Source organism: Macaca mulatta, chromosome 18, assembly GCF_049350105.2.
Source record: "Macaca mulatta isolate MMU2019108-1 chromosome 18, T2T-MMU8v2.0, whole genome shotgun sequence".
In the NCBI taxonomy this organism is placed as follows: domain Eukaryota; kingdom Metazoa; phylum Chordata; class Mammalia; order Primates; family Cercopithecidae; genus Macaca; species Macaca mulatta.
In genome coordinates, this window is record NC_133423.1 from 58,851,027 (window position 1) to 58,869,419 (window position 18,393).

General features: G+C 35.6%; 1 protein-coding gene across 1 annotated transcript in view; it reads right to left on the bottom strand.

Moving 5' to 3' along the window:
- ASXL3 (ASXL transcriptional regulator 3) overlaps nt 1-18,041 on the bottom strand; it is a 150,195-nt gene extending 132,154 nt beyond the window's left edge. The window contains exon 1 of the mRNA XM_077975059.1: nt 17,965-18,041. Within this exon, the coding sequence (XP_077831185.1) occupies nt 17,965-18,020 (56 nt within the window). The 5' untranslated portion in view covers nt 18,021-18,041. The remainder of the gene's footprint in view (nt 1-17,964) is intronic.
- Between the last annotated feature and the right edge of the window lie 352 nt (nt 18,042-18,393).

Below are 18,393 nucleotides of genomic sequence, written 5' to 3' on the forward strand. Positions count from 1 at the left end.
GATGTAGTTTTCTTCCTAAAATTTTAAATTCTCATGTTTGACATACTGACTTCTTGTTGCACAACCTGAAGTTCCAACCACAGTCAAGTATAAGAATCTTCTCAAACCATTCGTTATACAAATATTGGCTGTCTAAGTAATATATGTTCAGTCAAATAAACATTTGCTGTGATGGCCACTATGATCTAGGAATCATACAGGATGTGCAAATGAGTAAGGTATACCACCAGCTATCTTGGAATTCATAGTTTAGTTGAGAGAGTTATTAAAAAAAGTGATAGTGATACACTAGAAATTCCCCCAAGGAATACAAAAGAAGAAACCATATTTCTTTGGGGAGCACCAACAATCTGTATCTTAAGTGATAAATGAGTATTAAGGTGGCAGTGATCCTAATAACCAACAGAGGCTAAAGCATTAGTGTATGTATGTGCAATTTACAGGAATATCAGAAACCAGATTACTATTCATAATTAAAATATATTATATGCTGTATTTAGTTTAGTAGGCGGCAAGTTATTGCAGTATAATGGAAAAATCCTAGCACACAATGAATGTTCAATAAATATTAAACTGAGGATCTCAGACAGAAGCACACAAATAATGACACAGATTTTCCAAAGAATTATTTCCTACATACATATGCACCTCCTAAGAGACAGCAAATTTGTTTTGTTCCCTAAAGTCTCTTCTCCAAATTTCCATCTTGTGTATATGAAGCTTCATAATCACATTTCAAACAAAATTTGGATGACGGTGCAGACACAGGACTTTAAGACACATCCCTTTTCCCTCAAAACACACCCATCAGATAATGGGCAGAGATACTGTCGGGATACTACTGTTAACACTTATGAGTATGGAGGGTGGGAAAGTAAAGGAAATTCTACATTGATATACATTCAGGAGACTGAAGTGACCTAAGCAGCTAAAGAAATACACCACTGCCCCCACCAAAATACAACAACAACAACAACAACAAACCTGAGCACTAGTATGTTAAATGAATTAGGATTTATTGTAAATGAACTGTCATTATACCAAACATGGCAAATTAGGAAATATCAATAGGTATAATTTGCTAAATAAAGTTTTAATGTTACAGTAAAAAAAAAATGCCCTCTGAGTTACAAACAAGATCCAAATAAAGCATCTCAGTTAATAAAGGATAATTTACTTACAGGTAGAGTGTACATCAGGAAAATCCCAATCCCTGATATTGGAGTCCCAACATTAGTTTTTTTTTTAATTTTATTTTTGAGACAAGGCCTCACTCTGTCACCTAGGCTGGAGTGCAGTGGCACAATCACAGCTCACTGCAGCCTCCATCTCCTGGGCTCAAGCCATCCTCTCACCTTAGTCTCCCGAGTAGCTAGAACCACAGGTATGCACATCACACGTGGTTGATTTCTTTTTATTTTGTACCTAAGGGGTCTTGCTATATTTCCAAGGATAGTCTTAAACTCCTGGCCTCAAGTGATCCTCCTACCATGGCCTCCTAATGTGCTGAGACTACAGGCATGAGCCAGCACACCCGGCCCCAACATTAGTCATTAATGTATATTAAAAACAACTCAGGCTCTGCTTCATTAAGTAACAGTTTTATATTTTGTCATAGAATCTGAATAAAGAACACTAACTAGACTCCCTTTTCTAACTACTGATGAAATTTTAGATAAAAAATTAATATTATATATTTTAATACGTCTTATGGAAACATGAAGCATTTGGTACCAGTAGGCCAAAATACTACTATAAAATATCTTAGAATATAAATTGGATTTCATTCTATCTTGATTAGCTTTCTCCAAATTTCTAACAATGGCAACAAACAGTGACATCTCATAAACTAAATATCTTACAATTGACAGAACATTTTTTCAAGTTTCTGCAAATTATTCTGTTTTTATAATAGTTTGATGCAAGAATTATGATTGCACCTGTTTTACTGGAAAGACAAGAAAAATAGTCTAGGTGACTTATCCAAGATAACACATTACGTTCAAAGCAGAAACAGAGCTAGAATTCAATTTTCCATTCATTCAATCTGAAAATATCCCAAGTCTAGTATTAACAAGGACACCATGGGGAAGAGAAGGATCAATGAGACGTGAACTCTACCAATTAAGGAAACTGCAGTCCTATTACAAGAAAAATTGAGACAGTTTATTAGATACTGCAACAGAGGAACACACATATATTAAAATGAAATTGCAAGGATAAAGTAATGAAGCTAAAGGAGTGAAAGAATTCTTCACAAGGAGGTGGATTTGAATTAGGCCTTGAAGGTGGGGGTGGAGACCAAAAATTGATGAAGGCCATTATAGGCTCAGCATTGCCACAGAGACCTAAAAATATAAGGAGTGTCTGTGTAAACTATATAGGTAATTTTTTTCAAATGAAAAAGTGATAATATATCTTTAAAAGAAATCAAGCCCACACATGGTATTTAATGAAAAAACAGATATGGCAGAGGCTGGTAGTTGTTCTCCAAGAAGGACCCTTCCCCACAGTTAAGCTCCTCCACTTTTTATCTTGGAACATGCCTCCTCAAATAAAGATTTATTCTCTAGCCTACCTTTCAGCTCATTGCAAGTGTATGCCTGACCAATGGGACATGAGGAGAACTGTTTATTCAACTTTCAGAACATGTCTTTAAAGGGACTATGCATGCCCTTTCTTCCAGCTGCAAGCTATCTCAGACCACTGAGATAAGAACAAAATCCTAGAGACAGCAAAGCAACAAGATAGAAGGACCTAGCTTCCTTGATATCCTGGAGTAACAGCTATCTCATAACTCATAGGACTACCCACCTTCCGACTCCAACATGCAAAGTGAACTTCTATTTGATTATGTCACTTAAATTTTGAGACTCCACGATACCAGTGCAAACTTACACATCAGCTTATAGAATAGACTCTGCTATAAAGTGAATAGCTAATTTATTGGATCTCGATTCTCCAAACCTAAGAAAAACAATCTGAAAATATTTAAATTAACTGCAAAGGGTTTAATAAAATCAGCAGCATACACTTGTAACAGGCTATCAAATGCATGTTTTAATTTTAGTCTACACAGCAAGCCTAGACAATAGGAAGGTCAGGGATCAATATCACCATTTTACATGTGATGAATAAGACAACACATAGTGAATTAATTACACAAAGTATTTGATACTATGAATTATATTGGATTTAGCCACTTTTAATCAGTAAAATAATCATTACATATATTATATACTGCATTTGATACACTAAAGATCCATTCATGAAGAAAATTTAAATGTTACTAATGCCAGAAAAAATAATCAGTAAATGAAAACTTGATTTTCACTGTCACTTCACATTACTTCACAATGTTTTCATTTACTGATTGGACTTTTCAGACCACTATGTTTTACTGTGATTATATTTAAATATTTAATTGCTATCCATTTTATTATTTACAGAGAACAGAAGAGAAATTCAATCAGAAAACATAAAATATAATGCAAGTAAAGAAACAGAGTAGGTTGTAAGTCCATGGGGAAAATCTGAAAAGAGAGTAGCTGTTGGACAAACCCTCTTAATCAAATTGTCTACAGACAAATCTACTGGCCCTTGTCTCACATATCCCATAGTTAAATGCATTCCAAACAAAAACTGAAAAATAATACTCAATTCAATGATTTCTTCCTGCGAGGTCTTCATTGGCTCACCATGCCTTACTGAACTCAATGGCTCTCTCCATCAACGCATGGCGGAAATATGAGGCAGTCACAGCCCTTTCCTTGTTCTTTTCAGTCTTCCTTTGGGTGAGGTCTTGGTGGCAACAGGAAGCCAATGAGACCAGAATCAAACATTTTAGATCACTATTTGAAGTATATAGTACAATCTCTCTTGCATCCCTAACTCCCGCCAACAGTTTTACAACTATTTACTATTAGGTAGGTGCAAAAGAAATTGTGGTTTTTGCCATTCCTTTCAATACCCAAACCCACTGAATAGTACCTGAGAACTATTTCAATAGTTCCATTTCAATAGTACCTAAGAACAGAACATTGATCCTTCTTTCTTTACACAGGGTTCAGCCTTCACTTACTTTTGAATATGCTTTTGTACATTCTTCTTCAATTTTGCAACAATAAGCCTCTTCTAAGTTTAAAGATGAGTCAGATATTCACTAGTCCTATCGTTGTGGACAACTCACTCACTTTTTCTAAGCCTTAGTTTATTGATTTGTGAAACAAAAGTCTAAAAGTATATGATCTAAAATGTCCTTACCAGAAACAAAATATAATTATCAGATAAACCTCATTCATGTCTTAGTTTGCATCCTAATGCAGTAGGGGCTGTTTTGAATGATCTGTTTTGAAAAGGAAGTTTGCTCTCAGATCAATTCTCACAAGCTAAATTGGGATAGTAATAAACAACAGTAAATGGTCCATGTAGAAACTAGTCCTGGCCTTCTTTTTGCCAAAGGACACAACTCCTTAGCTATTAAAAATTATGTATCCCCCTATCCTCTTATCACAAACGTACACTTTTAATAAAGACGAGAAATTGTTGGGGAAACTAGGTGGTTGGAAGTCGGGTATGCGGAAGACCGGATTTAAAACTTTAAGTAACTATCTGCTCCAAGTTACTCAAAATGCTTCAGAGACTATTTCATAATCCCCCATCACCTTCTTATAAGAAAAGGAGAGAAGACTTTACCACTCTACCTGCTATAAAAAGTAATTTATAAAACTTTGGGAATTAAGTTACAATTGGATGACTTATTTTTGGTAATACAATAAAAAAAGAACAGAATTGAAAAATAATAAATAATTCTCATCTTAGCAATCAAGTTAAAATTTCGAAAAGTTAAATAAAAACAGAGTAAGCCATAAAAACTTTGGCAATTCCTACTAGTACTCCCTGTATTCTTGTTTAGTACTTTCCTTCTTGTAGTGGGGGAGAGTGGGAGAGGAGGCTTCAAAGTGAGCCTTGCTAATCTTAACATTTAAGAAATTAAGATCTGAGCTATTCTTTAAACCACCTCACTGACAACAACCTGTTCCAACAAATCTTAATTAATGCCAATTTTCTATTTCTGGCAAGCATCAGGTCATCTTCAATGAACACAAATTAAGCTATAAACTGAATAATCATTGTATGAATTGTTGTATTTCATGCAGATATGCTAGAGAATAACTACATTATGAATTTAAGACAGCCACAGTGGCCTGCAACATGCTCTGCTAGGCAATTATGCGTATGTCTTTTGTAAAAATAAAAAGAAAAGTGTGATGTTTTCAGACTTCCCAGTGGGAGTGTAACAAATGGGTGATAGGAGAGTGGTTGAGCAAGTGGTCATGATAAATATTCTGCTTATTCTCTGCTTAAGAACATTTCCTAAAGGATGCAGTCATGCTGCTTCGGAAACTATACTGGGGTATTCATTCATTCAGGCCTCCTTTTCTTTGCCTAGACACGAATCAGAAAAGGAAAAATGATGTTAATAACTTAGCCTCCCTCTACCTCCACCCAAACATTGGATTATCTACATTTTGTTAGCAATTATGACTTGACTAGTAACAGTTAGCAAGAAACAAGAATTTCAATCTATAAGTCCAAGATCAACAATAAAACCTTGAGAGTCTCATGAAGTCTTTAGTTCTCCCATTACCCACAGTACGTTTCCCGCTCTCGAGGCACCGTCTTCTAAAAACAAACAGTACAAAGTTACATTTAAAATATGTCATGCTGCTGTCCATAAGCCTAAATCTTTACCCAAAATGATCCTCCTCATGTTAGACAAGCAAAAACAGTGTGAGGTTTTGCATCCTCCAAATGTAAGTGGGTTGTGGAAATGTTTTTTTTTTTTTTTTTCCATTCTTCAAAACTATTTACAACTAGCCTATAAACTGAAAGAGTTTCAACATACCTGTCTTTGACAAGCCAGACTTTCATTTTGGTGAGTAATCATATAGGACAGCAACAATCAGGCAGAAAAACTGCCAACAGCAATGGGAGAGTGTTCACTCAATAGAATCTTATAATCAATACTTTTTTAAATCACAGTTTCATTAGACTTAGGCTACAAATGTTTAAGAAGGTTAAGAGCGATTGGCTTTAAGTCAGACATCAAATCCCAGGTTTATCATTTTCTAGCTCGACGAACTTTTTCAAATTACTCACCCTCATCTGCCTCTGATTCTTCACCGGTAAAATGGGGAATATAGTATCTACCCATCTCAAATCTTTTGTTTCAAGGTAATTTATGTGAAGTCCTTGGCATTAAGCTTAATATAAAGGATCAATAGATGTTAGGTATTATTTTTATTATCATGTCCCTATTTATTAATTTGCTTGACATACTACATAAAACACAGCATTTCAGCACTATGCCAAGAAAATTAATGGTACAAGGGAATGAGTTCCTTACCTTTAAGAGCTTATATTTGTGTTGGAAAGACAACACTTTTTAACATGTTGGAATATCATATACATGAATAATTCAAGAGAGAATTTAGAAATTCTCAACTTTAAAATCAAAAAATAACATTAAGTATGAGGCTTAAGACATCTTCACAGAGAAGAGGCTGAAAGACCTCATTAAATAACACAGAAAATGGTCTGAAATACTCAAAGGCAGAAATGGTATTTTATTCATCTATTAACCCCCACAACTTCTACAGTCTCAAGAACACAGCATGTGCTGAATAAATGTTAACGGAATGAACATATGCCTTAAAACTTCCAAAAAGTAATCAGGATCTTACACAGTAAACACTGAGTAGGCACTTAGTAGGTATTTAATTAACTTAACGGTAATAGCTACATCTCCACAACTTTATCTTAATTTCTCTGAGGTCCTCTAATTTCTGTGATGTTCCTCTAATTTGACAACTAACCACTCCGCATATATATACCTAAGTACTAAGAACAGGCCCAGGAGATGCATACTAGCAGACTAGAGAGAGTCCAGAGATCATATGGACATCTCACACTGCACCAGCACAGTCCATAACTTATTAAAAAAAGAAACTCAATAGAATAACGACCTGAACTCCAGTCAACAATTATCAATTTCATTTCTGCTTGGGTGTGTGAGAAGGCATAGGATAAAGAGTCTTTTCATCGTCCTAAAAGAACTAGGATTTATTTTTAGGAATTAAGTGCTATTGCTTTTAGAAAACCTGGCTCAACAAAAATAAAATTTTTATTCCTTCTGAAAACAAATCAACTATAAAAAGAAGTCCCCATGTGAGCATAACAACTGTTTTGCATTTGAATTATGTTGTCAAGTTCAAAACAATGAAGCAAAACTAAAATCATTTTTGGCGAGTGGCAATTAAGGGCACAAGCAATAAAATAAGAGATGAAGAGCACCACTTAGAAAAAATAATTAAATAAAATCATCCCAGTTAAATGCCTATTCCTCTTCAAAGATTTTCACCTGCATAGGATACTTGAAAGACTCACACACAATGTAATTTTACATCCATTTTGGGTCCTATTTCTGCACTGAAATATTTATAGAGTGTTCAGTGTTTCTGGAGTAAATTATACCTAGATCTTGATAAAGCTGAAATCACTAAAATTACCTTTTTTTGCTCAATTATATGAAAGAATGGAGAAAGAAAGTTTGACAGCATAAAAAGATATATTAAGAAATGGCCATTTCGTAGCTATAATTGCATAGCTTAGTGGTTATTGATGCCCTGAGGCATCGATATATATGCAGTCACCACAGCTATTTTTACCAAAGGCTTCAAATAAAATGCAAGTAAGTTTATGTTACGTGAATACACACATTATATTTGTTTTGTTTTATTTTGTTTTGTTCGAGACAGAGTCTCGCTCTGTCGTCCAGGCTGGCGTGCAGTGGCATGATCTTGGCTCACTGCAACCTCTACCTCCCAGGTTCAAGCAATTCTCCTGCCTCAGCCTCCCAATTAGCTGGGATTACAGGTGCAGGTCACCACTTCAGGCTGATTTTTGTATTTTTAGTAGAGATGGGTTTCACCATGTTGGCCAGGCTGGTCTTGGACGCCTGACCTTAGGCAATACGCCCACCCTGGCCTCCTAAAGTACAGGGATACAGGCGTGAGCCACTGCACCCAGCCAATATTTGAATATAAAACTTCTTAATTTTATTGGTTTATACGTTAGGAATAACATATGAAAACACATATGAGTAGGCAAAAATGGAAGCATGGTACTGTGTTAAGCATATTGTTATAAATAACTTCCAAAATGAAATACGAAAAAATTCTAGAAATATTATGTTATACTATGAATTCTAAAAATCTTCCAAATTCTGAATCACGGTTATGGACTGAATGTCTTTGTACTTTCAAAATTCATACGTTGAAACTATAACCCTCAGTGTATCTGCATTTGAAGATGGGCCCTAGAGCGAAGTGATTAAGGATAAATGAGGTCCTAAGGATGGAGCCCTGATCCAATAGGATTGTTGTCCTTATAAGAAGAAACAGTAGACGGCTTGCTGTGTCTCTGTGCAGACATATGGAAGAAAGGCCAATGTGATGACACGCAAGAAGGCAGCCACTATAAGCCAGGAAGAAAGTCCTTACCAGAAACGGACACTGCCAGCCTTAATCTGGGCTTTCTGCCTTCCAGAACTGTGAGAAAATAAATTTCTGTTATTTAAGCCATCCACTCTATGGTATTTTGTTATGGCAGCTTAAGCTGACTAAGACAATCACAATTAAGTCTGGGAGGACTTAATAGTGATTAAGAGTCATCTTCCAAACTCACTGCATTACTGAGGCATTCTGTATAAAAAGTATTTCCTTCCCATTCAGCAATCCAATCTTACATCAACAATGGGATAACTACCAGAAATGTGAGTGCCTGTGCACGCACATGTACGCGCACGCACGCGCGCGCACACACACACACACTTATTTGAATTCTTGTGGGGCTCGACTTCTACTTTTCAAATCACGAAAAAAGTAACAGGAGACATTTCACAATGAACCACAAATAGTCAACTATGGCTGCAATATCAGATGTTTGATTATAAAGGCTTTACAGTTACCCAAGCCCAAGTCGATTACGATTGTGCTGAAAACTTGAAACCTGATCTTGCTGGGTAGCATTTCACATAATGATTTTCTACTCAGAAAATGCTGCCACAGTAATATATAATCTTATCATTCTCCTCAAGAATTACTTTATTTTGTCCCTACATTTAAAAAGTTTAAGTTAAAAGAAGCCTAACTTATTAGATACTACAGAGTTATTTTAAACAATTAGTGATATTCCTGTGCAAACTATGACTTCTTATTTAATCAAGTTACACCATTTAACTCAAAACTAATTAAATATGTACAGAAAATATACAATGCCCCAAAACATTTTAAGTGACATATTTTGGGTAAAACCAAATGTATACAAAATTGGACAGATTAGAAATTCAAAATTTTATCTAAATGTAAGGTGTAATGTAGGCTTTACCATTCATACATAAGCCCTATAGTATCAGAATATTATATAATAGATTTATCCAGATACCATCTAACTAGAAAAAAGTACCATATTTAATTTAATCAAACAATCATCAAACATACAAAAGACTGTAGCTTTTGATTAATCACTTTAAGTGATTAATATGTGTGATACAGTCTCTTGAATTTAGGGATACCTCATGTTTTGTGTGTTTCACTTTATTATGCTTCACAGATACTGCATTTTTTACAAATTGCAAGTTTGAGGCAACCCTGCATCAAGCAAGTCTATTGGTGCCATTTTTCCAACAGCATTTGCTCATTTCCTGTCTGTGTCACAGTTTGGTAATTCACACAATATTTGAAACTTTGTCATTATTATATCTGTTATGGTGTTCTGTAATCAGTTATCTCTGATGTTACTACTGTAATTGTTTGGAGTGTCATGAACAGTGCCCATATAAAATGGTAAACTTGGTCAAAATTCTATGAAGGCTAGGAGAGGTGAGGAAGCTGCAGAAGAAAAGTTAGAAGCTGGCAAAGTTTGGTTCATGAGGCTTAAGGAAAAAGGCCATCTCTATAGCATAGAAGTGCAAAGTGAAGCAGCAATTACTAATGTAGAAGCCCCAGCAAGTTGTCCAAAATATCTAGCTAAGATCATTGACAAAGGTGGCTATACGAACTAGATTTTCTATGTAGACAAAACAGCCTACATTCATTACTGAAAGAAAATGCCATCTAGGACTTTCATAGGTAGAGAGGTGAAGTCAACGTTTGCTTTCAATGCTTCAAAAAACAGGCTCACTCTCCTGTTTGGGGCTAATGTCACTGATGACTTTATGTTGAAGCCAATGATCATTTAGCATTTCGGAAATCCCAGAGCACTTAAACATTATGTTACATCTGCTATACCTGTACTCTATAAATGGAAAAACAAAGCATGCATGACACCACATCTGTTTACAAAATGGTTTACTGAATATTTTAAGCTGTTAAGACTTACTGCTCAGGAAAAAAAAAAAAAAAGATTCCTTTCAAAATACTACTGTTCACTGACAATGTATCTAGTCACCCAAGAGATGAGGGAGATGTACAAAGAGACTAACGTTTGCTTTCATACCTGCTAAGACAACATCTATTCTGCAGTCCATAAATCAACGAATAATTTTGATTTTCAAGTCTTCTTATTTAAGAAATATATTTCCGGCCGGGCGCGGTGACTCAAGCCTGTAATCCCAGCACTTTGGGAGGCCGAGACCGGTGATCACGAGGTCAGCAGATCGAGACCATCCTGGCTAACATGGTAAAACCCCGTCTCTACTAAAAAATACAAAAAAACTAGCCGGGCGTGGTGGTGGGCACCTGTAGTCCCAGCTACTCAGGAGGCTGAGGCAGGAGAATGGCGTAAACCCGGGAGGCGGAGCTTGCAGTGAGCTGAGATCCGGCCACTGCACTCCAGCCTGGGCGACAGAGTAAGACTCCATCTCAAAAAAAAATTATATATATATATATATATATATATATATATATTTCCTAAGGCTATATATATATATGTATATATATATTTCCTAAGGCTATAACAGCCATAGATAGCAATTCCTCTGATGAATCTGAGCAAAGTGAAATGAAAATCTTCAGAAAAGAGTTCACCCTTCTAGATGCTATTGAGAACATTCATGATCCACGGAAGGTGGTCACAATAGCAACATTAACAAGAGTATGGAAGAAGTGGATTCTGATCCACTTCAACACTTCAGTGGAGGAAGTAACTGCAGATGTGGTAGAAATGACAAGAGAACTAGAATTTGAAGTGGAGCCCAAAGTTGTGACTGAATTATTTCAATCTCATGATAAAACTTTCACAGGTCGGGAGGTGCTTCTTATAGATGTGTAATGAAGATAATTTCTTGAGGTAAAATCTACTTCTGGTGAAGATACTGTGAACATTGTTGAAATACAAATAAATGATTTAGAATATTACATTAACTTAGTTGATACAAAGCAACAGCACGGGCTGACTCCAGCTTTAAAATAAGTTCTACTATGGGTAAAATATTGTCAAATAGCATTGCATACCACAGAAATATTTCAGGACAGGAAGTGTCAATCAATACAGAATACTTCACTGTTGTCTTACTTTAAGCAACTGCCACAGCCATTCCATCCTTCAGCAACCACTATCCTGATCAGTCAGCAGCTATCAACATCAAGACAAGGCTCTCTCCACCAGCAAAGTGATTATGACTTGTTGAAGGTTCAGATGATTGTTACCATTTTTTTTAGATAGGGTCTCATTCAGTCACCCAGGTTGGAGTGGAGTGGCACCATTTCAGCTCACTACAGCCTGACCACATCGGCTCAAGTGATCCTCCTGCTTCAGCCTCCCTAATTAATATCTGGAACTATAGGTATGTACCACCAAGTCTGGCTAATATTCTATTTTTTGTAGAAACAGGGTCTCACTGTTTCTGTTGTTGTCCAGGCTGGTCTCAAACTCCTGGGCTCAAGTAGTCCTCCTTCCTTGGCCTCCCAAAGTGCTGGGATAACAGGCATGAGCCACCATGTCCAGCATAAAGTATTTTTTTAATTAAGGTATGCACAGTGTTTTTCAGACATAATGCTACTGCACACCCAATAGACTACAGTATATAAACACGACTTTTATATGCGCTGGGAAACCAAACAATTTGTGTGACTCCCTTTTATGCAATATTCTCCTTACTGTGATGGTCTGGAATCAAACCTGCAATATCCTCAATGAATGCCTGCATTATGGATTCCTTATTAAGAAATGCTACTATAAACTGAAGTCAGTTTTGAGGGAAAAAAAAAAACAGATTTGCAAAGGGGGAAGGAAGACTTGGGATAAGATGACCAGATAAGAAGATAGTGCAATAATCCAGGTAAGAAATGAAAAGTATCTGAAGAATTGCAAAAAGTATGGTACACAGAAAGAAAGACGTGCTTAGGAAGTAAAACTAACACTACCCAGAACCATCTGGCCATGACGTCCGGGGAGTTAAGAATGGCACTGATTGAGATTTCTAATCTGAGTAATGATGACAAGTAAAATTTTATGTCAACTAAGAGCTAGATTATTCTCGAAGCTTGCTTATACACATGTACACACACAAATATATGCAAATTGCCCTGTGTTTCTGTTTAATAACACCATTGTCTCATACATCCCTCTCTAAGTAGCTGACTGTGCACACCATTTACACAATGAGAGAATTAGATGTTAACAAATGGCAGGGATGACACTGTGAGCTAACACTGTAATTCTAAAATGCCCAACACAAACAAACTAGACCACCATTTCAGTATTAAAGGAAGGGCGCCAACATGGAGTCTGCAGATAAGAATTGATTTTGCAGTAGAAATTACTTGCGTTTATTTCTTATCTCTAGGCAAAACATTGCAGCGGCAAGAAAGAATCATCTCCTAAAGCACTAATTAGCAACATAAATCTCACCAAGAGCAATGCCAAGAAATTTTATTGTTTGTCACTATACATGGTAATAGAATTTCTGACATGTTATCCCCCTAAAGAAATGCAACATCTTTAATAAACCACAGTACAAAGTGGAGATTTTAATTTCAGCATATCATAACAGAGATTGCAAAACAGAAAACATAAAAAGTCTTAAACAAAACGAGGTAAAAATAAATTCCGGAATTATCAGTGGAATAAAAAATTCTCATTGATACTAGAATAATGACAAAATCTGGGATGTCAATGCATGTTCTACATCACAAAATCTAAAATATGTCCATTATTCTGAGGAACACTAAACATAACAGATACTGTTTATAAAACTTTTTAAAATGTCCCTACTGAAATATATAATTATAGGTTGCTTCTCTGTAAACAGTTGATGAAATTTAACATAGTTTTTAAATCTAAAGTATGGCATCTCTAATATTGTTAAAATGTACCTCATAAATACTGTCTTGCCCTCAACCCAACAGAGGTTTTCTTAATTGCTTTGTGTGGTTTGTGTGTGTATATATATTTTAATTTTATGACCACTTCAGGCTCATTATAAACTATTTGCCTATTACCAAATAATATAAAACTAAATCACAGTTCCTGCTACATTAGTAACAGGTATCTTATAATGATAACGTCCAGCACATACAAAAATTATTCCTCACTGATGAATGGTTGTTTTGCTCTCACTACATAAGTCAGGTAAGCCTTACTCCATGACCTTGCAACCCCTGGATATGTTACTATTAACAGAGCACACATTTCTTTGGAAGCATCACTTGAAAAATTATGTGAGACATGGCATCAAAAAACACATCCTCAGGCATCAAAAATCCCACAGTCCTCTTGGTAAAGGAATGATAACTTCTGAACAAGCAAATCAAAAACAGAAAATCAGAATTGGAATGACCCCCAAAATCATCCAAAGCAACACTGTAACTAGACTTACTCCTCTTTTCTAAACAAATATTTTCACTTACTGCAGACGAGAACATACTCCACGGCAGCACCCTAACTCCCTGAGGAAGGAAGTGGGGATGTTTAGCTAAGAAGTCCAAAGAGGGATATCAAATATCCATCCACAAAAGCAGCAGGCTGGAGTATTCACATTTTAATCCCGTTTATAGAAGCAGCATGGCTATTTGATTATATGATTCCAATCATCTGAAAAGCCTTCCAATACTTTGATTGATCAACTGTTGACAATTAATAAACATAAAGGAGCAGAAACCCTAAAAACACTCAGAATCAGTGAAGCAAGTACACAGAGGGACCAGAATAAAATGACATTAATAAAATCTTCTATCCTATTATACAGAGGGGAAGTAAAAATTACCAAGAGTATTTTCATAAGAAAGAAAACCAGGTCTTAAAAAATCATTCTATTTTTTTTTCAACAAAACCACATGTCCTTCTGCTAATTTATTATATTCATATTTCATACTTCTTTTTTACCCACATGGAAGGTACTTATTTCATTCTGGCTTTTCCAAATAGAATTTAATCCTACTGTACACATTTCATCAATAATATGGAGACACAGAACATGATGTAAAAAGTCCTGTTTTTATCATGTCTACATGAACATTATATGATTTAAAGTGTCACTTGTAAAGAGGAAAACACAGCATACAATGTCAAATTTCACCTCAAATAACAGTAACATATATACTGAACACATTCAAATATCCTCATTAGTTTTGCCAAAATTACTAATGTAGTTTTTCTATTATAAGTTACAAGTTTAAACTAGTGGCTTTCACAGTGTTTGAAAACAAGCAACAGCACGATAACTTCAGTTGTTCACAGATAATCTGCTGGAAACTATCAACATACATATATTTAATGGGATTTCCACAAACCTGTTAAGTTTCTTTTGATGTTAAAAATAACTACTATTACATATCATTAAAAACACAACATGTTAAAAAGAAGTTTCTAATTCTGAATGCAAGCCAAAGTCATTACTAAGCACCAGCAAATTAACATCTTGAGAATGAAGATTATTGACTAAACAACTATTTATTGAGTGTCTGCCGAGAGCCAGAAGCGTTAGGTACCCTGCCCTTAAGGAGCTCACACATAGGCAGGGAAGACATACAAAGACAAAATTACAGCACAGCGAGGTAAGCGCTATCGGAGACCTGCCTGACACATACAGAATGAAGGACCCCCATAGTACTTGACACAAATGGCCTTGCTTTGAGTACAGGTTGGAATGATGATGGTGGCTGAAGACCTTATCTTCTATTGTCTAGAAATGCTAGGTACAGTAGAGGACTGTTTGGGGGAGGACCATTAAAACATTACCTCTCATCCACAGAAGAGACCACCAGAGGGTTATGGCCATATTAGTAACTTTACAAGCACTTCCCTGTATTTAATCACGCATATTACTAATGTGCATTTCTTGAAACACATCATTAGTAAATACCTAGAAATCAATCAGCTATGTTTGACCTCATGAAGGTGGAATTTCTAAACTTTACTTAAGAAAAACACATACAGTTACATTTCATTTACTCAACTACCTTAAATATTTGGAAAACATTTAAGAACTTGGAAAGTAGCAAAACAGTACATTAAGGAGGCAAAATAAGTGTCCATATCTGCTCCTTGAAACAACATCCATACATACAAGACAGTCCTAAACTCACTCAAAAGCTAGGTATGTTTATTTTAGAGGTGACTCTAACAAGAAAATTAGAACTAGAAAACAAGGGAACAGGGAGCACAGATGCATGAGTCGTAAGTAATGGATTACCATTGACAAGAAGGGGGAAATTTAAAGAAATAGAATGAAAAAACAAATGGGAGCACAAAATGCATAGTCTGAGGCCACTTGATGCAGAGCAGATTTTACAGAAGAAAACTTTAACTGTGTTCTCTTTCTTTGCTTTTCCTTTTCCTATTCAAACTGGTAATTGTGTGCAGGTACGTCACTAATACTATACTGGTTCATGAGTATTTGTAACAAAGGACTTTTTTCTTCCTTACAGAAGGACAAATAGTGACGCAGTGGGTGAAGTGGGGAGACAGATTCAATTTAGAGGACTAAGGAGTTACATTCCCCATTTCAGCGTTCTTTAATTACTCTTTGAAGAAGTTGGTTTTTAAAATTTGTTTGTCTTTGTTAACTACGCATGCTGAAAGCCCTCTTATATACCATTCTGGGAGGACCAGCATTTTGAAAATTTTGAAATAATGCTATAATATAACAAGTGTAATTAAAATGTTGTTGTGAGTCACAGTACAGGGATTTTTATATCTCCAGCTTCATAACAACTGATAACAGCAGAGTCACTCCTGTGGAGAAGAATATCTTAATGAACGAATTTCAAATGTCTGCTTTTAGGAGGTGCTTTTTATGTCCACATTGGCAGATTCCTCTGGCAACAACGCCCACATAAGACAGTTGACATCCTTAGATTTTTAGCCCTTCTTTTCTTTTGACTATGGCACAAATATTTTCAGTGCTTTCTAATTGTCATAAATATTTCCAGGGTTACTGACAGGTGGCAAGAAGAAAATTAATCTCCTGTTTTCCTGATTTTGTTCTCTAACTCCTTAAACTGACATCTGGGTTAAAATAGGATCTCCTTTAACAGAGTTGTTAGGTACTGTTAGCAACTAACCTGCCCACTGCTGCCTCCACTTTGTGGGGGAACAATTAGTGCAAACACAATGTGGTTATATTATCTTAGGCTACTTCTACAGAGCAGGCAGAAAAAAAGTCTCCAAAATAAAAAATGAAAATTTGAGCATAGGTTTCCTGTACCCCAGTAAATTGTGATGTCTATGGACCTACCTTGCAAAAGATACATTTTAAACAGCTAAAGGCTGATGTTACCCACACGTTAAAGTTATAGGAGTTATAGCTGAAACCTACTTTTCACAAAAAGTCAGCCTCAGAAGGATATTTATTTATCTTAGCAGTTTCTATATCCACATCAAATGAAAACATTCAAAAGGTAGTTCGGTAGGTTTAATTTCATCAAGTTGTGACTACTGTATGCTCAATGGCTTACAGATGGACAACTCATGTACACAAATCTATTCTATGTAACAAGGCTGATTACATACACATATGACAACATCATAGTTGTTTTATCCTATAGTAAACCTTTTTCTCCTTGAGTAATATCATCTATACGGCCCTAACTTGCTATCTAAAACCATAAAATTAATACCTAAGAATAAAGAATCATCACTGAAATATTATCTAGCAACCAAAAGGAATTCCTGTTATATGCTACAACATGAGGAAACCCTGAAAACATTATATGCTAAGTCCAATAAGCCTTTCACAAAAGGCTACATATCTATATTCCACTTATATTAAATGTCTAGAATAGCAAGTCCACAGAGACAGAAAGTGGACTAGCAGCTGCCAGACGCAAGAGTAGTTGGGATATGGAGTGACCGCTAATGGGTGTAGGGTTTCATTTTAGGGTGATGAAAATGTTCTAAAGTTTGATAACGTTGATGATGCAGAACTTTGTGAATATAACATAATCCACTAACCTGTACATTTTAAAAGGGTAAATATTAGGCTCAACAGTTATTACAGGATGCACCAAGTAGAGTTTCTTAAACATAAGAGGACTAGATTTTCAACCACATTTACTGGCACTGAATTTTATCAAAGTGAGCTCATCTTTATATCCTGGGATCTACCTATTAAACCTATAAAAGTGTTTCTCTTTCACCACCTGGTTTCAGAAACACGATCTCCGCTTACAAGAAAAAGAAACAGGAATAACTTCAAGGAGGGGCTAAGTCACACAGTGCTGTTCTTTGTTAAGAAAGTACCTCCTGTATCAATCCATCTAATGTAATGTATTAAGGTAACAGGCAAGTCCAAGGAAATCTTAAACCATCCAACTACTTCTCAATTAGAAAATAATTTGTGGGTAGTTACCCAATTCACAATCAACTACAGTATCAAAATCTAGATACACCTACTGCTTAGCAACGAGTGGCAATTATTATTTAATGAAAACAGAAAATGTTTTAAATATGGATACTGACCTTGTTTCTTTTAACCCTTCTTTCTGAATGACTTCCAATATCTGCTTTGCTGTCATTGGTGAGTTGGGGTGTTTTTCTAGTGCCTAAAATATAAACATAAGATTCCGAGATTATTGCACGGCAGCATACAAAATGAAAATGTATGTGAATCATGCATTCTCTGTTTATTTTACTACAGGGGAAGGGGCTTTTACATCAAAGTAAGAGTCCATCATACAGGTCAGGTGCCCAAAGGGAGAACGTAATTTTTTTGGACATTTAAATCGGAAATTTCTGCAACAAAAAGGGGCCATCCTTCAAACATGTCACAAAGGCATACACACCAAAAAAGAAATGTGAACCCTAAAGAAAACAAGTTAACAAATGTATATAATTTCCTTTATTTAAAAAGTTTCTAATATTTTATGGTGAAAGTCATGTTTTCAGGCT